General features: G+C 33.9%; 2 protein-coding genes across 2 annotated transcripts; one reads left to right on the top strand and one right to left on the bottom strand.

Moving 5' to 3' along the window:
- Positions 1-6,728: 6,728 nt before the first annotated feature.
- LOC145614490 (dehydrin COR410-like) lies at positions 6,729-8,412 on the top strand. The gene is made up of 2 exons (XM_081669544.1): positions 6,729-7,153; positions 7,657-8,412. Exons 1-2 carry the CDS (start codon positions 6,920-6,922, stop codon positions 8,104-8,106), a joined length of 684 nt encoding a protein of 227 aa, XP_081525670.1. The 5' UTR covers positions 6,729-6,919; the 3' UTR covers positions 8,107-8,412.
- Positions 8,413-12,200: 3,788 nt separating this feature from the next.
- Positions 12,201-25,602, bottom strand: LOC145614388 (glycerol-3-phosphate dehydrogenase SDP6, mitochondrial-like). The gene is made up of 6 exons (XM_081669439.1): positions 25,201-25,602; positions 20,148-20,621; positions 18,363-18,694; positions 15,749-15,909; positions 13,529-13,784; positions 12,201-13,062 (listed from the first exon to the last, which is right to left on the bottom strand). The coding sequence occupies exons 1-6, from the start codon at positions 25,547-25,549 to the stop codon at positions 12,763-12,765; spliced, it is 1,872 nt and encodes a 623-aa protein (XP_081525565.1). The 5' UTR covers positions 25,550-25,602; the 3' UTR covers positions 12,201-12,762.
- Positions 25,603-26,808: the final 1,206 nt, after the last annotated feature.

Below are 26,808 nucleotides of genomic sequence, written 5' to 3'. Positions count from 1 at the left end.
TCTTAGCATCTACGCAGAGGATCTACAAGCCTGGTAATTCGTGATCTATGACAACCAGTATTGGTGGATCTTAGACTAAAAGGTACAGGGGGCGAAGTTTCGAACTTTAACCTCTAATCAAAATTATAAATATTTAAAATTGATAAATAACAATGATATGAGCGAACTCAAGTTTAAATCATGGGGTCAATCGACCCCACATAAGTCTTGTAAAAGATTATACATACAATTAAAAGATAGATAATTAAATTAATTATCATGGGAAAACAATAATACGAGTCCAATATACAAATTTAATTTACACAAACTCATATGGGACAATAGATGAAACAAATATATATAAATATATATTACAATACATGTACAATATATGTATAATACATGTACAAAACTAATTTTTATTTAATTAATAATCTTATCCATAAGATATTGTAAAAAATATATAAGGCTAAACTTATCTCATTTAAATTAATTTTTCTCCAATTTAATTGTATATAAGATGAATTGAATAAAGCCTGAGTAAAAACTTAATTTTTTTAAGGTAAGGAGAAGGATTTTGACCATACCTCAATCCTTATGGGTTTTTGGTCTAGTATTTACTTGTCAAATACTTTGAGAGTGAGGGGAAAGGGTATCGCCCCCAAAGTGTCTTTAGTGGGGATTAAACCCTTCATTTAACTTCAAGGTTGGAAGGTACAATCTTTCCTACTAGACTAATCTTAGCTTGTAATCTATATATACCTGTACTAAAGTGGATTTTTTAATTTTTTTTATATAGAAAATAAATTTTCCCTCCTAAACCTAATCATCATCATCATCATCATTATTATTATTATTATTATTATTATTGTCAATCTATTTATATTTCCTAAAAAGCATTAAATATCTTACAACTTTAAAAGTATTTTTTTTAACAATTGACAGGCTTAAGTCATATCTTCTTATCAAAAATAATTCTTAAGTCCTCTAACTATGCAGATAGGGAAGAAGGGTCGAACCACATAGAAACAAGTCAATTTATTCTTAATTAAAAGTAATTTTAATTATTAAGTAACCAATTTGTTATTATTATAGGGAACTATACTACGAAGATTAAGAATAGGGAAAATCAATGAATAAAAGACATAGGTGTAATACCCCGTATTTTTATACATATTTTATTTAAAATATGTATTTTGTAAAAGTTTTTGAATAATTTTAATGTTTTAATCATGGCATTTTAATTATTTATTTTATATAAGTTTGGAAGTATTTTATAAAAAGAAAAGTTTATTTAATTATTATTTTATAAAAGTTGGGGTTTATTCTAGGAAAGTATGATTTTAACAAGTTTTATTAGGGAAGGGATTAGGAAAATTAAAAGAGGAAAGTTTAGGGAGAAGGGTTTCTAGAGAAGGGGTATAAATATTCAACACTTGAGGCAAATCAGACTTTGCCCAGAGTGTAGAAAACCCAAGGTAAACTTCTCTCCCTTTCTCTTTATTTTTCTTTTTCTATCCCCTTTTCCCCTTCCCCCTTCTCGGCACCACCCTCCCTCACCACCGACCACCAGCAGCAGTGGCCGCCGGCCGCCAGCAGCAGGCAGCGGCCGTCGCTGGCAACAGGCGTGGTGGCTGCCGCTGCCACACTCCTCTTCGAAAAAAAAAAACTTGTCTTTTGTTTTAATTGTTGCTTTAATCCTAGATATAAATATTAACTATGAGTTTTGGGATTTGATTTTTGATGTTTGATTATGAGTAGTATGTCAATTAATTTTCAAATTATGTTTTTAATTAAAAAGCCCCAATTTTTGAAACCCTAGGTTCTTGATTTGTAAATTATTGAAGGATTATGATGATTATAGTTTAGACCTTTTGATTAGAGTGTTTTAAGGCTTAATTGCAGCAAATTTTAATTAAAATATAGTGCTGGAATTTTTAGTAGAGCATTTAAAATCAAATTTCTTTAAGGAATTTTAATTACCCATTAATTGGGATTAAAGTATGATGCTTTAAATATAATTTCATCTTATTTTAATTAAATTATGAGGGGTTTTATAATAGTATATATTGCTGGAAATTTGTGTAGAGTGGATTTTAATACTCTTCTATGATTTTAAATTGTAGGAGACTTTGAAGTGAGCGATTTTTATTAGTCGTGGCGATTTTAAGATCGTTTTCAAGGTACGTACGCGTAGTTAGCATATTTTGGTGATGTAATATCATGCTATGCTTGATTTAATTAATCCCAAGTAGTATCATGCTAAGATTATAATTGAAAATTATGGATTATTGATATTGGTGATTAAATTGGAAAGCATGATTTATTTGTGATGGATTAATGGTTGAAAAATTATTGTTTGGCATGTTGTGTGTGAACCATGCCAAATTATGACCAAGGGACGGGGGTAAAACACTATATAAAATAGACATATCAACAATCAATAACCAATTTTTTGTTTTGTTTTTTTTTCGGAAAAAAAAAATCAATAACCAATTTATGAAGACTAAATTACATATCTTCAAGTTTAATTCGGAGTATCAAAAGTCGAGCATAGCTCGGGCCCTAATTAAAGTTTTGTTCTCTAATCATATTTTTAATAAAATGAAATTATTTCAACTTAATTAAAATTATTATTTTTTATTAATTTTGTAATATATTTCATCTTTATAATAACTTCGAAGAAATCTTTACTAAACTAAATTTATTTTTACTGAAAAGCGAGTAGTACTCCGTATTATTTTTTACAGTAAAACATAGACCTGGCAAATGGGTCATTCGGGTCTGGTCTCGGTCGGGTCGGCTAACATTCGGGTCGGGTATGGGTTGGGAGTGTTAGGTCGGGTCAATTCGGGTTAGATTTCGGATCGAGTTCAGGTCGGGTTTATTTCGGGTCGGGTATGTTTATGTCGGGTCAATTTTGGTCAAGTATGTTCGGGTAAAATCTGGTCGAGTCATGTTTTGGTTATTTCAATTGTGGATCAAGCTCAAATCAATAATTTTACACGGAGTATATGTTTTTTCTTATTGTTATAATAAAAACTATCAATTCAATTAATGAGCTTACCTACGGTTGAATATGAACAATTTGAGTTGTTTTTGGCACAAGCCATTTTTAGTTCATTTATAACTTAAAAGGTAATTTTAGTCCAGGACATTTCGGATATTGGGTCTGTTCGGGTCAATTTCGAGTATTGGGTCTATTCAAGTCAATTTTGGGTATCGAATCTGTTCTAGTCAAACACTTCGGGTCAATTTCGTATCGGTTTAACTTCGGGTTGGGCCAGTTTGGATGTCACGTCAAGATCGGGTCAACTTTATTTTCGGGTCGAGTATATATCGGGTCAGGTCATCAGAGTTGGGTCAGGATTGCCATGTCTGAAAACATGACCTTGACGGGGCATTTGGATTGTGGGAATGGGAGTTTGGGGATTAAAAAGTGGGAATGAGATTGAGAATTAATTGATGGAAATACATGAAAATATATCAATACCTTGTTTGGATTGTGGGTGGGAATATATATGAAATAAATAACAATTTTACAAGAATACCCTTACTAAGATTATTGTTTCATTCTTTTCATTATTATCATTAATGGCAAAAATGTCATTTTCCCGTATTCCCATTCCCATCCATTTATTACCTACAATCCCTAGATAATAAAATGTTGGAAATTCACCCATCCATTTATTACCTACCCTCCCTAGATAATCTCATTTCCAACCTTCTTTTATTCTTATTCCCACCAAACAAACAAGACTTATTTTTTCAATTGGGATTAAAATTCCCAATTCCCACTTGCCAAACAATCCCCTGAGAGTAAAGATGGGCATCGTTCCGTGCCGTGCCGTCGCGGGCTGTGCTTGGCCGTGCCGGGGTTGGGCTCGTGCCGTGTCGTGCCAGCTTGGTGGCGGGTCGTGCCGTGCCAAGTTTTGGCACACCCTAGCCCACGGCACGACCCACGTGCTTGGCGGGCCGTGCCGTGGGCCACCACGGTTTTTTAATTTTTTTTATTTTTTAAAAATATATATATTATACAAAATCGATATATATATTATAAAAATAACGTGCCAGCGGGTTGTGCCGGTGTGCCAACGATCGTGCTCATGCCGTGCCGTGCCAAATTTCAACATTTGTGTTCACGGCGCGGCCCACAATTGGGCCGCCGTGCCGTGCCGTACCAGTGGTCGTGCCGTGCCGGGCTCGCGTCGCCCGCGTGTCGGCACGGCCATGCCCACCTTTACCTTAGACTCTGAGAGTCTAAAGAGAAAAGAAATGGAAGATAAGTTTAGGGGGCGGGAAACAGCAGAGCCGTACCTTACCAATTCTCAAATCTCGAAAACTCTTCTAACGTATTAGTGATGTGTAATACGTGTCAAATATTGATTGGTTGAGGCCCCACTTATACCGACCTTGCCGATTACGGGTTATATCGTGTAGTAAAATATCTTATTCAAGCCGACATATGAATTGGGTCCCACATAAATCATACCATCAGACGGAGAACACGTGGCGAGCTTCCTATTGGTTGGCTTACGCCATGCTTTGACACCGTGTAAGAACATCTCCTTTAACACTTACCAGCGCTTGGCTTTACATGATTACAAAATATATATATATATATATATATATATTTTTTTTTTTTTTCAATTTATCTATTAATTTGATTTTAGTTTGTACATTTGTTCAACCCTTGGTAATCAAAACTTTTTATTACCCCACTATAATTAAATATGGCTTTTACTTCCCTCAAAAGAAAAAAATTAAAACACAAAATTATGAGTTTTACCTGTAGATTAAGTTAAAAAAAAAAAATCTGGGAATGAAAAATCTAATATTGATAATTAGGGCCTGTTCTGTTCAACTTAATTTCAATTCAGTTCTTAATTTCTTTATCTCATAAACAATTCATTTCAACTCTATTCAGTTTAATTTTGTTCAGTTCAGCGCTAATCAGTTTAGTTTAGTTCAGTTATTTTCAGTAAATCGGAACATACCCTTAGTGTCTCCAGCCCCCCCTAATTTTGGGTCATTTCTTGAATATTTGTCGATACCCAAGCTCAGTTTCATATCCCTACATACCTTACAAAAAGTTTAACAAAACTCTTATAGATAGTTTTACATGTTAGATTCCTTTAATTGGCTTCTTGAATTCCTTAAATTGATTTAAAAGTTATGTTCATTTAATTATAATGTAAAATCATCTTTTCTCTCTCCATATAGTTATTATTAGATTGATGTTTCTAAATTGAACTCAATATCTTTTTGCAGTTTAGTTACTAAATCAAAGTAGCACAACTAAAGCTTTGAACATTGCACAACTACACAACATCGATCCAACACACTTATCGTCTACACGCAAATAATTTTAATATAATACTACACAAACAAGCATAGGGTATGAAGGCTATTAGTAATAATTATCTTCAAAGAACTAACCATACAAAGCGCATTGAAATCCCTAGTTATCTTAAAATTTAACAACAATGACTTACAATAGAAGAAAAATTATGTGTTATGTAACTATCTCCTCTCTTGTAAACCCTCCATATCAATGTCAAATAGTCAATTCCTAGAATTTTATATCCTAAAATAATTACACGAGTTCTAACATCAGAATAATATTAACATTTCCACTTACTCTATTAAATTTCTAGGTAGAAAATATACGAAATATTTAATTTATGAGGATCAAACATTCTCTTAATATTTAGTATTTTTAAATATCTTATAGCAATTACTTATCATACCATAATATCATATAACTCATATTTCCCTTGAATTTTTTTTTTTTTTTTTATGAAAAATAAAAATTAAATTAGGGCTATCATTCGGGATACTTAGCCCTTGTTTAGTTCAATTTATTTTTACTTATTTATTAGAAAAAATAAGTTCTAATCAAATCAGATAAAAAAAAGTTTAGATCATCGTTTAATGTGCGATTTTTTATCGATAAATATCTTTGATATTGTAATGAAAAAAATTTATATAAACTACATACTTCCTCCGTTTTTTTGTTAGATGCATCACATTCTAAAAATGAAAGTTTCAATTAAGATGTATCACTTTCCTTCTTAATGAATTCTCTCTCTTCTATCACATGGACCCTCATTATTTTTCTCTATCTCGTTTTTACTCCAAAAATATGCCTAAAAGTCCGCAATTACAAAATTGATGCAACTAACAAAAAACGGAGGAAGTATTAATAAAATACACATTATTACGAATCTAATAAACTCTAATGGATATATCTATATATTTTATCATACAATAAGGCCAAAATTTGGTCTAATCAGACAATCAAATCAGATCAGATCAGATCACATCAGATTAGATAAGTACAAATAAGATGAACTAAATAAAATCTTACTTGTTTAAGAACCAAAATGCTTAATTAAAAAAATCTTGAAAGATTAAAAGGGTTGCTACTTGTCTACTTGATGATGATTTGCAAGCGCATGAAAGTATGGGGAGATTGGGGACTACTATTTCATGACAATGAAACATGACAGTACGTAAACATTTTAAAACCCAAGATTAGTGCCGGATCACCTCAACACGTCGGTTACAAGATTCAGATGTACTCTTCACTTTTTTGTAGTTTACATTATTAATTAATTCTATTATTAATGTAATAATTAATCATAAAATAAACAAAGCAAAAAGTAAAAAAGAATTAAACTTGGTTGTGTTGAAACCGCGTTGTACGTAAAATAAAACGTTATAAAAACCGGTAACACCCCCTTCACACTAAAAAGCAAACCCATCAAACCACGAGAAGTATCACTTCATTTCTACACTTATTCCTACTATTTATACCCCTTCATTCTATCACTTCATATCATATTATTTTATAAACCAAAGTTTTTATATCATATAATTGTATAAGCGTTACATATATTTATCTAGTGCGATCAATTTATCTAGCTAGCTAGCAAGTATGGCTGATGAGAGGAACAACTATGAGGCACCCGCACCCGTTGAGACCACTGATCGTGGCATGTTTGATTTCATGAAGAAGAAGGATGGTGAAGGTCACAAGTCGTCCGAGGCCGATACCGTGGCCGTCACCTCCGGTATGGAGAAGGTGCACGTCTCCGAACCCGTTGAGGAGAAGAAACATGTTGGACTTGTTGAGAAGTTCCATCGCTCTGATAGCTCTAGCTCTAGCTCTGTAAGTTCTTTTTAACTTTTTACGGTTTTGATATATACAATCCTAATAGATCACGTTAAAAATCAATTAAAAGTTTACTTAGTCATGTATATTATTTAGTTGTTTAATTTTTGTAACATGATGATTACTAATGTTTTAACAATTTTGATATGTACACCTTAATTAAATTAACTTTTAATAGAGTATATAAACTGATTCTTAACCATTAATTTAAGTTTTTAATTGAGTTGGTCATTTAACAACTCTAAAATTAAAAGTGTGTCTTTTTTAAAGTTAAAAAAGACGGGTTTTAGGTTAATCATGTCCGACTAGGTTCAACAAAGCAAAAGTGAAATCGAGTCAATTAAGTCCAATTAAGTCGAATAAGTTAAGTTATGGGGTAGATAACAAAAAAAAAAAATGTTGTATTAAATTAGAACTTTACAATAAGTTCACGTGTCAATCAGTGTTATTAATGTCTTTGATTTTTGTCTAATAATAAATTTTATTTGTGTAATTTGCAGTCCGATGAAGAAGGAGATGATGAAGAGAAGAAGAAGAGAAAGAAGGAAAAGAAAGAAAAGAAACAAAGTTTGAAGGAGAAGATGCAGGAGAAACTAGGAGGACACAAAGAAGAACATGATCACGAAACACACGTGCCAATTGAGAAGGTCCACGTGCAAGATCATGTATACTCTGAGCCATCTTACCCTGCACCTGAACATCACCACCAAGAGGAGGAAAAGAAGGGTGGTTTCCTTGACAAAATCAAGGATAAGCTACCCGGTCAACATAAGGATAAGGCCGAAGAACACGAGGTCGTTGCTCCGGTTGCAGCGGCCGAGCCGAGTGTTGAGGGTGATAAGGATAAGAAGGGCTTCTTGGACAAGATCAAGGACAAAATCCCTGGCTTCCACTCTAAGAATGGTGCTGAGGAGAAGAAGGAACATGAAGAGAAAAAGGAGGGTTACTAAAGTAATTAATTATGAATATGATAACTATGCTTAATTTTTAATAAAATTAGGTATTTAGTTTTTATTTTGATGTTAAAAAAAAAAATGGAAAAGATAACAAGTGGATGGTTTGTTGGTTTTTCTTTTTAAAATGTTTTGTAATGTTGTGAGTATTATTGTGGGTTTTGAGGTTAAGAGTTTTTCATTTTGATGTATGTGTAAGTACAATTATGTGCTTATGTATATATGGAAGTATTTGTTTGTTTTGGTTACAAGTGTTGTAAAGAAATCCATGATGCAATATTTACCATGAATGTATGTTAATGATGTCAAATTGTCAAAGTCCATAAAATTGTTTTTAGCATTTGTTGTTTAGCCACCTCTTAAATACTAATTTGTGATAGAAAATGATTGTACCTATTCCTTTTTGAAAAGAAAATTGAAGCTTTCAAACGATGTTAAAAAGAAAGTGATTATACCCTATTCATGTTTTTTGCATTGAGTTACAAGAATTACATTTAGATAAAGTTTCAATTTCAATGCTTTAATTGATTTAGAATATTGAATTTTTTTCCTACTTTTAACATTGTTAGCCCTTGTTGATTGATTTGATTGGGCCCATTATGCATCCAACTGAATTGTCTAGGCTCAAAAGAAGTCTCTTGAAGAAATGTTTCTTTGAACTCATTATATCGCTTTCATCTCTAAATCATAATATCCTCTTCATGATTACGACTCATGGTATTTTTACGTATCAACCATATATATTGCGCCCAATTTTAAATTATAATAATGTTTTCATTTGAGTCGAAATCCCTTTTCATGAGTTTAAATATTAATCTTAAGGAAAAATTCTTATTTTTCTTGACATATGGTTTTAAAAGAGTTTTGAACTATTGTCAATGGCACGTGTATAGAAGAAAAAAAAGAAGAATAAGGGAGAAATAAAAAGAAAAGAAAAGGGAGGAAAATAAAAATGATATTACTATATTGCGCAAACTCAACTCAAAGGAGAAATTAAATATTTTAGGGCTTGTTTGGCATCATTGTTTGTTTCCAGTTTCCTGTTTTTTTGAAAACTAAAAACCAAAAACAGGAAACAAGAAAAAGGTGTTTTCACTTTTCTGTTGTCAGTTTTCAAAATTATCATGATTTTAATAAGTCTAAATAATTTTTGATTCATTATGTGACATATATAATATACTTTTAAAAAACAAAAAACTGAAAACCACAACGATACCAAACGAACCCTTAGTTGTGAGAACTGGTGAGAAGAAGGGATTACCACATTAAGAAACAATTTAATTATTATAGCCCATCAATTCCCTAAGTTAAAATAACTCAACTATTATCTAACACCCGATTTTATTGAGCGTGCATAAGTTAAAGAATAAGTAAAGATTTACATTATTAAACTCAAAGTTAGGAACATACATTTGATGGTCATGGGTAAGAGTTTAAAATAAAAACTTGTAACACCAAACAATGTATAGAGTATGATTTAATCATTAAATTTCGAAATAAATACTCTGTATATTGTCTGGTGTTACAAGTTTTTATACTCTATATATTGTCAAGAGGAGTTGATTTCGGTTTGGATATGTTTCGAGTCATCCCCTATCCCCTTTTGGAACAATATTGTTAGACGTTAAATGCGGGCCTAGGCCGCACTCGCAAATTAGAGAGAGAGTTCACTTCACAAGTCTAAAGAGGTTTCATCCCAAAACTATATGGCAATAAGAGGAGTAGCCCCTTAGCTAAAGTGTTTAAGGCTCTCTTTTTCAACTAATGTGGGACACTTACATATGGTGATATACTTCAACACTCCCCCTCACATGTAAGGTCCCATTAAAGGTCCCAAACCATGGGCCTGACAATATACTCAAGTCATTAAAGGTCCCAAACCGTGGTCCTGGCTCTGATACCATATTAAATGCGGATTTGGGCCACACCCGCAAACCAAGAGAGAGTTTACTTCACAAGTCTAAAGAAGTTCCATCCCAAAATCATATGACAATAGGAGGAGTAGCCCTTTAGCCTTATAAAGTGTTTAACTCTTACTTCTTCAATCAATGTGGGACACTTACATGTGGTGATACATTTCAACATTAGATCAATTTGAGTCTATGTTAGTTGTACATGTTGCCTTTTTGAAATATTTCTTATCCTTATAATTTGGTGCATAACTGATCCTCTTACAATTTGGTGCATAACTTATCCTTATGATTTTATGAACATATAAATTCAATTTGCATCCGATTATTTTCTTCACAACATACCTGATCCTTTTACAAGCCAATAGGAAATCGGTGAATCATAATCAAAATTAATTGTTAAATTAAGAAACCAAGTAACCAACTAATCAACAAAGTCACGAAACTTCCAAAACTGTGACAGATTATGCTTACACAAGCTAATTTTATTTATTCAATGAAGTTATAAATGGTGGTGTAGATGATTTATGAATGACTAGACTTACGTAACAAAGGCGACTACTTGTCACACTTTCCTATCAATTAAATGTCGTTTTAGAAAATTAATAGTAAGTACCACGTATTATCCATTTTAAGTGACTAATTATCTTGTTTTATCCAATTTTTGGAGAATTCATGTCAGGGGCGGATCTATTCATGTGCATGGTGAGTCACGTGACTCACCAGCAAAAAAAAAAAAAAAAAAAAAAATTGTTTTTTTTTTTAAAAAAAAATATCAAAGAGACCGCATATTATAGATAGGTGGTCTCTTTGCTGCTGCTATTGCTGCCGCCTACCTAGTTAGCGCTTTGTCCGATTTTAATTTAAATATCAAAGAGACCAGTTATTTAGATAACCGGTCTCTTTTCTGCTGACATTGAAATATTTGTTGTGCTGGTCTTTTTTATTAAACATACCTGTTATATTAAATAACAGGTCTCTTAAGTTATTCACTTCTTTTTTCTTTTTTTTTTTTGTTTTTTTTTGTTTTTTTTTTTGTACTCCGTATAATTTTTTAATAATTCTTGTTTCTATTTATACTATATTTATGCAACCAATTTTAATATTTCCCCACAAAGCTTATCAATTAAGTAAAGAATCATAAAGTTACTACTAATTTAATGTAATAATTTTATAGTACCATTGTTTGTATCATGCTATTTATTTGGAGTACGTACTTTGAACTTGTAAGATTGAATTTTTAAGTTCTATTGTAGTATGGATTTTTATGTCCTATATTTGGATTGAAATCATTTTGGTGAAATATATTTTTTATATATATATAATTTTTGGATTGAAACAAGTGATTAATTATTGATGGTGACTCAGCAGTTTGAAAATCCTGAATCCGCCACTGATTCATGTGATGATATATTGATATACACATGGTGACTTTGGATCAATATCAAGATAACTAAGACAATTATTCAATGATTACTTACTAACTCCCTCGTTATTTAGACTTTAGGATAAGTTCCACCTAAGATTTATGACTCGTGTTATTGCTTGTTGGCATTTTGTATAAGGTCGTCATCAAGTTTAAATAGAAATTATTCTAAATATAACTAACTAAAAATCTAAAATGACTCGATTTAAAATTTTATTACAAAAATTATTTTGAAGATCTAGAATTTGAAGTTGAAGTTATACATAGCAAGATATAATTAATTAAAGTAACTTAGCATTTATCATCATATACAAGCTTATATTAACCAAGCATGCTTAATGGAGATGGTAGAAAACTCCTAAAAAGACATTGAGGTTACATATTCGAGCCCCACCATTGACCCCATTGACCATACATGCTTGGAAGTCTGTAATTCTCTTACCTTCCCTTATTACTCTCAAGCATTAACTTTCATAGTTGAATTGACTAATTCGTGAGAGGAGCGGGTTTAATAAGATCTTCTTACCATTAATTACAATAGCTCACCTATTTATCTATCCTTGTAAAACAAAAACAATAATTAAAACTTGAGGTTCACCCTCCACTAAGCTTGCACCAGAAACTTGTTCCAGAAATAGTACAATTTTAAATTTTTGGTGCACAGCTCTACAATTACCTGACTTTCTTTTTGCTGTCTGGTGATGTTGGGCCACCATGATTTTGTATTGACAATTAAAAGAACAACATAATAACATAATAGCATGAATAAAGGCAATGCCGAAATTTACATCAGCACAAAGGAAGCACTTCAAAATACCTATCCCTGTGCGTTGCACATACTATCAGATTTATCACTAATACAGTATAAGCTACGGAATACATGATTCAAAGGTCAAGATGGCTTCTACATCCGCTGCTTCCGAGCTAGATGTCTGGGGTCGAACGCAGCTTACTTCAGCAGCACTCAGACAGCCCCACCCCCAAAAGAAAAAACACATTATTTGAGATGAAAATTGTAATCTCAGGCTACTATCTAATGTCAGAAAAGATGCATTTGAATGCTACAAGTAAAAAATGCATTTACAGTATTATGTGTGGTTTAGACTTTACAGAATCCGGTAATATAGTATGGGTCTATGGGATGGTGTTTCATTATTTGTTAAAAAAAGGGTCAACTTCTGGCCCAATGGAAAAGACTTGGAGAAGAACACATCTCGACCAAAAGATGCAGGGCAATGCCAACAATTTTGCCAATAGTTAGAAATTCTTGAGTACTTCTGTAATCCAAAAGGTAAATCGAAGATAGAAATAGGTATCCTACTCATGTTTACCGTCATGAAACTGAGCATTTTTTGATGATTTGAAGGTCTCCAGGAATTCCTTAGCCTTCTTAAACTCATCATTCTTTCTAGATTTATCCCAATTATGTTCTGCTGCTAGTATTTCAATGACGCGGGGCAGAGCCCGACTAGCTGCATCAGTATCCAGAAAAGCAAGCCGACATCTCCGAGCAATAAAATCAGTTGCAGCCTCACAATACTCGTATCGAGCACAGTAAGCTACTTCTGCTTCAAGGAAAGGGTATCCGTGGGCAAGGCGCTTGCCCAAACCTTCATTCTGAAGATAAAAGAAAGAAATAAGCACCTCACATCTAAATTAGCCAGTAGCTACTCTTCTGGGTACCAGTTGACAATTGGAAAACTTTAAGGGAACATGATATATAACCAAATAGTACAGGTTACACGGTGCACATACCCCCTTCCCCAAATAAAACAAGTATATTTCTAAATGAGTAAAAGTTATCAAATTGTTTTGGCCTTCTCTCAGCCTCTGTTTGGTTCAGTTTATTTGTTTAAAATTCAGCAAAATGATAAACATAGCCCAAGGGCTACATATAAGAAGCTAAAAAAGGAATTTTTAAGAATAAATAAACATTATTTACACTGATCAAAGTGTGTTTTTGTCATGTACCAAATTATTATACTATTTTATGAGATCCATTTAATGTTTTGATTCAGAGCAAAACAATAAGAAAGAAGAAAATCAAGTAAATGAAAAAATATAGGGTGATCAAAGCTTTAACCTGAGCTATTGAAGCCACTCGCTCAGCCAATGTACCATATGCTTGAGATAAATGCTTTGCTACAGCAGTGTCCATGACACCAGGAACAACTCTTCCATCAGACGTTTTCTTCATTCGGACATACTGTTGAGCAATAACTGTAAAGTTGGCAGGATCCCAACCATGGCCACCAGTAAGTATCAAGTTATGAGTCATGCATTCATTGGCTTTAAGATTTCCGGCCTTAATTGCAGCATCAACAGCATCCTCAGCCATGCTAAAGCAACCATAACAACAAATTTAAAAAGAGCCAGAGAGTACAATAGCAGTTAATGCTTAAAAAAAAGATAAGGGTGAGACCATGTAGAGCCCAATCATATGTGAAGAAGAATAATACTAGTACAATTACAACAAAAAAACTTATTCTAATTTAGAGAAGGAACACCACCTGCACCCAGAATTTACCACAAATTGTTTAAGTCTTGTTTACATAAAAAAGACGCACACAACTTGAATCCGCACAACAGTATATTTTATTTTATTTAATTTTTTTTTTTTTTTTGGTGATACCAGATAATGACAAAACAAGTAGGCAAAATTCTCATTGCCACACAAGCTATGCACCCATAGTCATTCAGAAGAATTGCAGAAGCGACTTATTTTTTATTCCATGGCTACCATACTCTTCATTTCACTCGTAGTTGTTAAATTCTTGATATAAGTATGGGAAGTCGTTTACAATTCATTTAGAGCCAAAATCATGTAAAGTTTTGATAAGGAATAAAGTGATAGAGTTTGATATCAAGGCATATATACATGTTTCAGCTTTGTATCCAGAATTCCAGAGAACATTTGGCAAAGAGACTTAGCAAGCCTCATCATTACCCCAGCATATAACAAAAACTAAATCTATTCAAAAGTCCAAGAAAAGGTATCCATACCATGAAGATAGCATGGAAAGTGCCATGAAGATCCTTAACCCATTTGTTAGTGTGTACTCCCTCTGTATGACACACTTTGACTTTATTTACTAATCATATTGTTGGTGTGACTCATAATCAAGTATCTCCATGCGTGAAGAAATACAGGCAAACTCAAACGCAGCAAATGAGGCAGTGGTGAAATAGCTAGAGCCTAGAGCAGAGCAGGGTGCACGCAAGGTTAAGTGTTGCGCGTAGAGTTGCATGCGACTTCAAAATTTGAGCATTCTCACATGCCCCAATTGGCGGTTTTACATCTCCGCGGCATTGCTTGTTTAATGTTTCCTAATATAAGGCTTCACTTTTGACGGATACTATGATTATACTTCGGAAGTAATTTAGGGTTTTTTAAGGGTCCCCTTATGTTAAAAAAGAAGCCATTGGGTGATTTAAGCCTTTAAGCCAATAGAGACTCCTTGTATATTCCTATCATTCTCTCCAATACAGTGAAGAAATGCTCTCAAATCCCCCACCTTGGAGTAGGTCTAGTTGATCAAACCATGTAAATCCTTGTGTGCTTTGACTATCTTCTTTACTGCTTTCTCAGTTTCATTATATCATTGATTTGCTCCGCACAAATCAAATACAATGTCGCCTATTTCACAACACATACTTTTGAGGAATGTATGAAAAACTATTAATATCATGTTAATTGTTATTAAAGAATATTAACTTTTAACAATTTTATAAATGCTTAAATATATATATCAATGGTCAAATTCAATTCACACATTGGCATGTGTGCCAAGGTTGACTGTATTGAGGGAGAAAAAATAATTTGTAAAGAAATGTTCCTTTTACTCCATTACAACTCTTTGTAATGAAAATTTATAAAAAACAGTTGAGAAGGAAAAAGCATGTTTATGGACATTATTGTCGTGGGACTTTCTTTAAACATTACATAACAAAAAATGGGCTCATGAGGCTAACCAAAAGGTGGCCTAAAAGTGTTAATAGTTGTATTTAAATCGAATCGCAAGAATTTTGTGATAAAGTAATGTCATGTTTTTGCTTCTTTTGTGCATCACATAAATAGTAAGTTTTACCGTGATAGTTTAAAGCTAGCTAATATTCTAGATATAAGACAACATCTCACTAGAAGCATCAGAACACAATTTCCACAGCAGAAATCAGAGCTCACAAAGCATACAATGAATGCCCATAACAAAGTCTTGAATCAAATTCCACAGCAATATAAATATTTAAACACAAAATGAAAATTGAAGAGCAAAATTTTACCAGCACACAAGAAATAAAATACCTTCTATATGTGGTCCATTTTCCACCGGTGATAGTAACCAAACCAGGGAAATCTTCACAAACAACATGATCACGAGATATGCTTTCTGTGTTCTTGGCTCTTGGATCAATAGCCAACGGGCGAATGCCACTCCATGCAGAGAGAACATCTGTTCGGCGTACCTATCCCAAACATACAGATAAACAGAATAACTTTAACTTTTTTTTTTTTTTTTTTGTTGCCATCACCAGAAGGTCCAACTCCAAGAAACTAGAAACTATCGTCAGAATGATGACATGGGCAGGTAGTAGGAATTATAACTGTAACATAAAAATAGAAAAAGCTTTTATATTAAGATATCAAACAGAAGTAACTACATATAAGAGTACATAAAGTGCATCATGTGTTTAAAAGCAGCTCAACAATCTTATCCACCAACAACAAAGTATAAAGACTTTAAAGATACACAGAGCTGGGACAGGATTATATTGATCCTTGTGGAATGTCCTTTTTTTTTTTTTAAAAAAAAAAAAAAAAAAAAAAAAAAAAAGGAAAAGAAATCAGATAGTTCAGATAATTAAGATAATATTACATTGGCTAAACTATATGGTCTATCTTCAGGAGTTTACAACTTTACACTAATGCTTCTTCATCCAACACAATTCAGATAATTAAGCATACTCCCGCTGTACAGGAAAAATAGTCAAACAGTCCCAACCTTTCTAGGCACGATGTTACTCATTGATCAATGACAATTGTTAAAGGTCTGTCCTATTTGACTTATTTAGTATGAAATTATTTTATTGGAACTTACTTTGTTTAGACTTATCTGAACTCAACAGAAATTATTACAACTTATATTTACATCAATAGTTGTAAATGATTTTTTGATAATTGATCAGTTAAAACAACAAAAAGCTCTTTGCTACAATTATTAAATTTGGAATTTCAATTTAGTTGGATCTAACAACCAATTTCTTAATTATTTCATTCTAATAAATCTGATTACCAATGTGATAAAATACCAACTTGATAAAAAATGGAATGTTATAAAATATGATAAATCATAAGATTGATTACTAATTTTTAGTAGATAAATATACTCCTTCCATTTTCATGTTTGTCCCATTTGCTTTTGGCACAATTTATAATGCAATATTGTAATTTAAATAAATCAAGCTATGTATAATAACAAAAAAATAAAAATTAGTACGTACATATTAAGAAATTACAAATCGAGATGTATCTAACAAAACCCTACATGACTTTTTATTTGAATTACCAAAAAAAAAAAAAAAAAAGGTTAAATTAATAGATTCCATTTTCCATGGAGTCTCTCAAGATTCCAAATGGGCTAACAATCCTAACATTTGGAAACAAAGGTAGTATATTATATTATATATACATGTTTTGTTAGTATTAATCTTAATTTTATTGTCTAAACTTATTTTCTTTGATAAATTAACTGAACTTATTTTGTATGAACTAATCTAACCTTATTTTATTTGAAATAATTCAAATTAATTGTAAGTTGTCTATGAAATATCATAATCTTCACTGTTCTTATTCATACAAAATAGTCTTATTCATTATTATGCATCATCACTAGTTTCTAATAGTAAAATCTTTTAGTCTTTAACATATAATGAAATCAGTACATCTTTAATTATCAATTTATTATCATTATTATTTTTGATTTTCGGATTTCAGTGAGCTAAAGTAATGTCTCAGGTGTGTTATTTTTTGCTAATTTAAAAGGCTAATCAATTGCACTTCAGACCAAAAAGTCATGCAAAAATAGCACACTACAGAGGAATGTTTGTCCTATTTGAATCTTAATAGATTCCATGAAAGATGAAATCTAACAATTTAACGCTTTTTTTAATACTTCCAAACATGGTCATGTGGGATCTTAGTGTATTCATCTTGATATTTACAGTTTTCATAATTTAACGAGTATATTTTTTAATTAATAGCTTGAGATATTAAAATTACAATATTGCATTGGGAACTATGCTAGAAGAGATAGAAAAAAAAAATAATAAAAAAATAGGTAGTACATCAGATTGTACTAAGGCTAAAAAAAGTATTGCTATCATACGTTAAGTTATCTACATCTGACCCAGTCTTACACTCCCACAAGTCCCACTACCCCAAAACCTCACTTTAATAGAATCCTTGTCAACAGCAATTGGGATAATCATGGGCACGGTATAGTATTTTGTTGCATCACCTAGGTGCGTGTTTTAGACATGCCTACACTCTACAGTCATGGACAGCAGGACCCCAATCAGTGTTTGAAAAAGCGTGCCTGAGATAGTGAGGTGCAAGGAATCAGGGGTCATCTGCCTTTAATGATCTAGCATCTAGGCAAAGCGGTTTCAATGAAGCGAAAGGCGCACAAACAGAGGTGCGCCTAACGTGCAAGGAACTTTAAATCACCATGGAGCCCCTTGAGCTTTTTTATACATTGACCCCAATCAATGTAACAACTCATTTTTCTTACAACGCAATTCTCTATTGGTGTGTTAGCACTTTACGCTGAACATGCAGTGATATAAACACCCAGTAAATCACAAGGCTAACCCTATTAGACTAGTTTTAGAAACATGTGTACAGATACAATGACGCTAACCTTGATACAGAGGTAATCAGTGAGAGCATCCAATATGAATTGAATCTCATCCTCATGTGGTTCTGGCAGCATTGTGATGGCAGTATTAGAATCTGTAGTCCCTGCTAATGTCCTTCCCAACCATGGAAGCATGAATACAACACGTCCATCCTTAGTTTTTGGAACAATTAACCCCATCCCGTCTGGAGAGTAGTAGTCAGGGAGAACAATATGTACCCCGCTGCTAGGAGCTATCATTGGTGGCGCAGCCTTATCAGCCAGTTTCCGAACAAAGTCACAAAAAGGCCCAGCAGCATTTACCACAACTTTAGCATATGTATCAAACTCCTCACCTGATTAACTAGGATGTAAGAATCATACCAGAAACAGTTTATATGCATTATCAACAAACCAAATGCATTATGCACTACAAAGTGATAATATAAAAAACAATTCAGGTTTTTCCATACAAAGTGAAACTCCTTGGAGATGTCATAGCCACACAAGAAGTAAGAAGCTTAATGTGAATGTCTGAAGGATTAGCTATTAAAGTCCTAAGGGGGTTTAATGTAAATTTTCAAGGCCTAGAGTCATATGACCCATATCCTATTTGAATCACTGTCCTTTGTGGTTCACTACAAACCTGAGGTGTCACTCAAAACAATGTACCCTAACCCATCAGATCTTCCACTTCCTCAATCCTATCCATGAATACAAACAGAAACCCCAACGATTTCCACTTTCTTGTCATTATATTTACAATGGCACCTCCTTATTCCTTGAAGCCTGCTGGCAACCTTACAAGCAGCAGACCTCCTTTAACCCTTTTTCTACCAGTGAGAGCAACCCTCAAACATAATCTCCTTTACAAATGTACATTCTAATGTGCCCAAAGGCAGCACAGACACAGAGACTACACAAAAAATGAGAAGGGGGGACATTCTAATGTGCACAGGCGGCACAGACACAGAAAGAGCCAATCACAGCAGTGACCAGTAGAAAGTGCGCTGGGACCATAAAGAAACAATTAATTAGCCCTACATAATATTTTCAAATAAAGATTGCAAGGGGGATAGAGATAATGTTTTGATAAGAAAGGCAAACTGCATAGGGTTTAGAAGCCTCAAAATGATAGAGTTCAATCATTTACTAGTAAAAAGAGTTTGTACAATAAACATCAATAACTTTGTTGACTAACACTATCCACCAAAAATTTACATTTCAAAGAATCACTTCTTTTCATGCCCACAATACCACACAAAATAGAGAGAAGGGCAAGGTATGAAAGACAAGCTTTTATTGATATAAAGGACATGGAAGAATATTTCAAAATTCTAAAGGGATCAATCACACACCTATACCATCATTTATTAAATAGTACTCCTACCCTTTGTGTCAAATTAACCAGCTTCATTCTTTGTTCAATTGTTCCATCATAAATTTATAATTGTTGCCTTACAATACCAACACAACTATTACTTAACACAGTAGAATATGAATGCTATGATAGTAGTCACTATTAAACACCAATGCAATAACTAATATATACTTAATTGAGCAAGCTGAAGGAATTCAAATGCATCACCAACTTAAGAAAGGAAGCATGGGTAAATGCAGGAATTAGGAGGTAGCAATACAAGATGTAAAACATCAATAAATGTGAACATCTTGGACAGAATTCAATCAAAAGATGAAATTCTGACATGAAGAGAATATTATAAAACAGTTAAATTTTGATATCTAAACAGACTTCTATGCTACTTTACACAGTTTTGGAAACATGTGAACAGAATATATCATACATACCAGAGAGATTATCATGTATTCTTGCACCAATTATCCTCCCATCAGCCTCATCCTTAAGTAATGAAACAACTTCAGCATGATTAAGCACAGAGGCACCAGCTAATGCTGCTGTGCATGCCAAACCAACATTAAGTCGAGAGTCATTCATCTGCCCGTCATAATACACTACGGTGCCCTTTAAACTTCTATCATTTCCCATTCTTGTAAGAGTGGGAAAGAGCTCGATAGACTGTTGTGCTGAGTAATATCTTGATAGATGTAGCAATCTTGCCCCTGCAACTAGATCGTATAGTTTCAATCCCGCCCAGTAGTATACCACTTCAAACCATCCAAAGCATGGGGTCATGCATGGCAAAGAGTGGCACAGATGTGGAGCATTATCTATCAGCTGTTTGCGTTCCTTAAGTGCATGGAAGACAAGTTTCAGTTGCCCATAATCAACATTGAATACAGCTTTCTCAAGGTAGCGTACACCTAAGTATAGTTTGACACAAGTATGCAATAAGTATAACAAACACTGCTATGCAAAGAAGAAGAAAATAGTTTACGCTTAGAAAACGAACAATGTGTACGCAGCCATTTACCCTTTCTTCAAAAAGTTCAGACTAAGGGCCCACCCAGACCTTCATACCAAGAATGAAATAATTTATTTTTTTGTTAAAAAGGTATATAATTATATATTAACCAACCAAGAATAATATTGCAGCAAAAAAACAAGCAATCCCTACAGAGTAACCCAAACTTCCCAAAACATAAATTTTGTTGAATTAGATCTACCAAAGTACATCCTTAAAAGCCAGATGCCTGCTAGAAATCAGGTCAGTTCCTTAGCTAAATAAATTATATAGACAGTTTATGCATTTACTAATGAGCAAAAGTAAGAATAAGAAGAATTAGAAGATTGGATATAGCTAACCCAAGCTAACTACACGTAACCACACTTCAAGGGGTGGATTCCTCCCAGTACAGTTCTCTTACTAAAATCAGCAAACTTTTCCATACATGCACCTTCATTTATTTATAGCATCAGATTCTCCACTTTCTTGTCGCTGGACTTCTGTGACTAACTTCGTCACAAAAGACCTTCCTAGCACAAGGAACACACAATGCATATAAATTTAGTCATCAACTAAATGCGTGTGCCAAAAAAGTGTAAGCAATATAAGTTTTAAAATAGTACTGCCTCCATCCCTTTAAAATTGACCTTGCTTTAAAATACCCTCCAATTTGCAACAATAGTTGTGCAAAGTTAGCTTTCCCATGTGAATTTAGCTTTTCCATGTACTTTTATTACTTTCTCTCTCTACTTTTTTGCAAATCCCATGTGAATGTAATTTTTAGTGTACTTTTACTGCTTCCTCTTTCCTCTTCTTGATTCCCACGAAATTTGCTCAAATGGGTCAATCAAAAAGGAACGAAGGGGTTATTTACTAGCAAAGCCATTCTACGGTTTCTTCCCATGCACAACATTTTTTGACATATAAACATTTTTTGACTGGGACAAAACCTGCTTAAATGATTCCAGTAACATCACTATGTTTACTGGCCAGTGAATCAAATATGGAGTAAAACACTTAAGATCAATGAGCAACAAAAAAATGGCTTTAAAAATCGTAGACTTGGATTCTAAATTGACAAGTTCATCAAGCTGCCTAAGTACCACAAAAAATTAGAATAAGGAAGCATTATGGATATAGCAGAATAATCAAAATCTCTGCTTTCCTGATATGCTGGAGGTAGAAGAGACGCTTACTCTATATTCTTAGTTTTAGGAAAATTGAAACTAATAATCCCACCTTTTACCGATCTGCTCAAAATAATCCTACCCTTGAATAATCTAGAAATAATCCCACCTTTGACATCAATATTCGTAAAACAGACCACTACCTGTTGGGACTTTTTGGTAACCTATTTAGCAGGTAAATTTGAAATGTGTCATTTTTTCATTGGTTATGGCTTTTCATAATAAAAAGAAAAAAATAAATAAATATTTTGTCCTCTCTCATGTTTTTCCTCCCCGTCACAACCACCATAGCAGCACCTACACCCTGCTTCTCCTCACAACACGACACCAAACATTCCCTCTCGCACTTCTCATGACCTCTTTCGCAATAATATAGCCAACAATTCGGTCTAAACTTTACGGAACTTCATTCATCAACACAAATCACGAGCATCATCATCATCAACAAATCATAGCCGTCAATTTGGTCGATTGTTTAATTGTAGCCACACGATTTCATCACCTCTTTAATAATAATTTGGTCAATTGTTTAATTGTGGCTGTTTGATTGATGGTGGTTGCCATTGTTGGGATGTGGAATATAATGGTAAGGCGAGTGTTGGGTACTTGGGAGGGGGGTGATGATGTTGTTAATTAAATCCCATTTGTCTGTGCTACAATGATGTCCATATTCTTATGCAAGAAGAATTTCATTTGATTGGGTTGATAATTGAGTCAAAGCTAATGAATTGCAGGCTTCTACTTACAAAATTTTAATCTTTAATCTTACATTTAGTTTATAATTAAGTTTAATTTTTGTTAAAATTCAGGAGTATTAGTGGAAGGTTCATGCGAGCCCAATTCATGCCTTGAATAATTACTCTGCTTTGGTTGTTGTTTGCAGCTTGGATTGTTGTTGGGAGTGCTGCAATTTGTGTGTTAATTGTTGTTGTTGCTATTGTTGTTTTGTTAATGAGTAGTTGCTTGGAAAGGTGGAGATACGGTTGTGGGTGTTCCACGAGTAGATTGAAGGCAGAGATGGCGAATGTGGATAATGTTGTTGGTGGTGTTGATGCGTGAGATGGCGAGGGAGGAGTTAATAGCAGTGATGGAGAAAGAATTGTAAGGGGAGGGGAAAGATTTGAGAAGGGGGAAAAAAAAAATTAACCTATTAAACAGGTTGTAGGTCAAAAGACCTGTTTTAAGAATATTGATGTCAAGGGTGGGATTATTTTGAGCAGATCGGGGAAAGGTGGGATTATTTTGAGCAGATCGGGGAAAGGTGGGATTATAAATTTCAATTTTTCCTTAGTTTTATGGGATTATACAGCTCTGCTGTTTTAAAAGGCAATGTGATGTCAACTTGCTTTTATCTTTCCGCACTTTCTTTTAAGCTGACTCAGAAGTCTGCTAATTTGACAGCAGGTTGTCACTTGGATAATGACTGTTAACCAAGGTGAAAGATCCGACATGGTTTATCAATTACATTTCAACTTCTAATAATTAAAAATGCTTCTTTCATCAAAGAAGAGAAAAGAGCTTCAGCAGGGGATGGCTCTACTATTTGTGTTTCTGATAAAACAATTGCCGCCCAAGTGTTGCACAACTCTCAATAAACATGGCCACAAGCAGATGTCTCATTGCCTTAGCAGCTTCAAGAGGCTAGCCAAGATTTAAACTAAACTTGAACAACGTAATTCTTCATGGTGAATTGAGAGACAAATTGTTTAAAATACCAAAAGGTGAGTAACAAGCCCAGAGAAACAAAGTCTGCAAGCTCTCGAAATCTAATTAGGACTCTAAACAAGCATTGAGGATATGGTTACCAGGCCAATTGAGGGATACACAATTCAGAGGTTCACAGTCCAAAAATGATCATTTTTTTTTTTTTTTTTTGCAAAATATCTCTTTGTGGAGGTTAAGAACATAAATAAATTAAAAACCCTTAGCACTCAAACAACATTTGAATGACTCTCTTAAGCAGAAAAAAAATTAGGGCAGCTATTTCCTTAAACTAAAGTAGTATGTAACCACTATAGTTCAGTTGGTCACCAAGGAGCTACTCAAGGTGAAGATAGCAATGAGAATGTCAGTAAAACTGCATTGATAGTTTGATACCATTATTAACCTAATTTAATGACAAAGATACTAGACCAAGTTTACCTTAAGAAAATCAGTCTTAATATCAGTTCATGCATCAACCTAGGCAACCTCATCTTCATGCATTCCAGCATATCTAACTAATAATAAATAATCTATGTGGCAGGAATTGCAAGGCACGGTATTATATGGGCATGTTGTCTTCTTTCAAATTGGTCTACCACAGGCTATATCATCTAGTTTCGACAGCATCCAATAGCAGGAACTTCAATCAACTAGTTTCTAGTCAATTACTACCTACACCTAAACAGACAATATAGCAGCCTGGGGGCTGTATGACATCATCACACCTTCCAGCTTGACAGGGGGGAGGATGTTGAGACAGCTAAGCAGCCTCAGCTAGCAGAAGCAATGTGACTATATAGATATTATCCTGATACTGCCTGCATCTTTACCATAAAAAAGACTGAAAGGACCTCTACTGCAAGCTTTTAACCAAATCATAAAGTATTATTCCCATCCATAGATATCAATCAACAAATACCCTTTCAAAATCTCCAAAAGAATTTCCCACCTTTACTCAAATCTTGATAAATGGTGTTTTCAAAATACCACTCTTAAAATCGACTAAAGGAAAGAGTACAAATACAACCTAAGTACTACGAGGGATCTTTCACTAAACTCATGTCATATGTGGGAAGCTAGGACAATGCAAAAACCATTTCTCAATCGAGGGAATTCCCCAGAATCACCAGTCACATTCCCCATCAACCCAACCGCCTTATATATCACCCAAATCATTCAAGGTACCACGAAAAGGGTCCATAACCTTCCAAAGCACCACTACAAAAATGTACCACCACAACCATACGAGAAACCACCGCAGTCCATCAAAAGCATCACATACCCATGTTTTCTACCTGGCCGTATCGAAATCTATTAAAACTTCCCGGAAATTGTCACCTATTTCCCCTATAAGAACAAGGCATTACACTTACATACACCATTATGCACACCGACCACCCGAAAGTGCCGATCACAACCGGAAAAAACACGTCCAGTCAAACCATAATTCAACACACCAACAAAATTGACCAAAACAAAATTCCAATGCAGTACAGAATCCATAAAATCATAAATTAAAAAACGCCCAACAAATTTGACCAAATCAAAACAATCACAACAATCCCAAAAATCAAACAATTAAAAACAAAAACAAATTAAACAAACCTCCATGAATTAATTTAGTAGACCTAGAAGAAGTTCCAGAAGCGAAATCCTCCCTCTCAACAACCCCAACACGAAGACCTCTAGTAGCAGCATCAAGCGCAACACCGCACCCGGTAGCACCACCGCCAATCACGAGCACATCAAGCGGTTTGTCGGCGGTGGAACCGGACAACGCCGACATTTGATTCCGTCGAGGCGGAACGACGGCGTTAGCGTCGGAAACTTTGGCCAGAATTTCGGGTCCCACAGTAGTTCCGCGGTCATTTCTGGAAGATGAGACTGAAAATGTGATTGTTGCGGCGGAGGATGCGGCGGCGATACGGCGGAGACGGAATGCCGTTGAAGCCATTGATGATGGAAATGGAGGAGAGAGAAAGTTTGTGTGTGTGTGTGTTAGGAGAGAGAAAGTGATGGAGGAAGAAATTATTAGAGTGAAATTTTAGATTTATTTTTTTAATTGGGTTATTTTGAGGGTTGATTTGACGGTTATACCCTTGTGATTGTGGAAAATTAGGGGTGGGAATGAGGGTGTTTTGGTAATTTGGGAAGGTGTAATTATACAGTCAGCAAAAAAGGAAGGGTGAGCGGTATTAAATATTCAGGCGCGGGTCCACTGGTAATGCTTAAAAGTTTGAATAAAATAGAATTGAATGGGATTAAGCCACGTGTGTAGCTAGTTTCGTAACGCGCCTATCAATTTATTATCCTGCCCGCGGATCATGGATACATTGAATTAAAAACATTATTTTTTTTTTTGAGGTAGAATTAAAAACATTATTGTAATAGGGGAGTTTTTTTTTTTTTTTTTTTTTTTTTTTTTTTTTTTTGAAAACATAATAGGGGAGTAATTTATTATGCCATGTTTGAATTGGGGTAATAAATTAAAGGGTAATAAAAGTCAACTTAGGAAAATATGATTAAAATATGTTGTTGTAGGGAGATAGTAATTATAAATAAGAAAAAATACACTTTAATAATTCTAATTATCGGTGATTTACTTGTTAAGGTGAGTGAGGGGTTGCATGGGTTGGTGCGGTGAATGAGTGAGGGGATGTGCCTCGATTGCGGTGGTGGAGAGAAGATGGTTTGGGTTAGTTTCTGGTTGAGTGAGGAGTAGTGTCTGGTTGCGTCTGGGTGTTGCTATGGTGGAGATAAGGTTACCGGTTATTGAGACCACTGGAGGCAAACACATAGCATAATTAGGATTATTAGATAATAAACCTTAGTTGAGATTATTAAAAGTAAATCGGCTATAGTTAAGATTACTAAAGTGTATTTTTTCTATAAATAAACGAAAATGCTATACATATCCCTCAGAGCTTACAGTAATAAAAAGCTAAAAGAAAAAAGTATTACGGAAATATATTTATTAATTACATTGATTTGCACGTGATTTTGTCATACCTTTCTAAACTAATAAGGAGTACCAAATAAAAAAATATATTTATACTTATTTGTAACCCTTAGGGCTACATATAGTATTACCCATAAAAATAAGGTAATTATGACATGAGAAAAAGAGAGATGGTTAGATGGAGGAATCATTATCGAATTTATCGGTTATCTACTCCCCTAATCTAACAAGGTAACTATTTTACCTATAAAATG

The sequence above is a fragment of the Chenopodium album genome, chromosome 25 (genome assembly GCF_948465745.1).
Source record: "Chenopodium album chromosome 25, dcCheAlbu1.1, whole genome shotgun sequence".
NCBI classification, from domain to species: Eukaryota; Viridiplantae; Streptophyta; class Magnoliopsida; order Caryophyllales; family Amaranthaceae; genus Chenopodium; species Chenopodium album.
The sequence above is the reverse complement of the archived record's forward strand: the minus strand, read 5'-3'. Positions and strand labels throughout refer to the sequence as shown.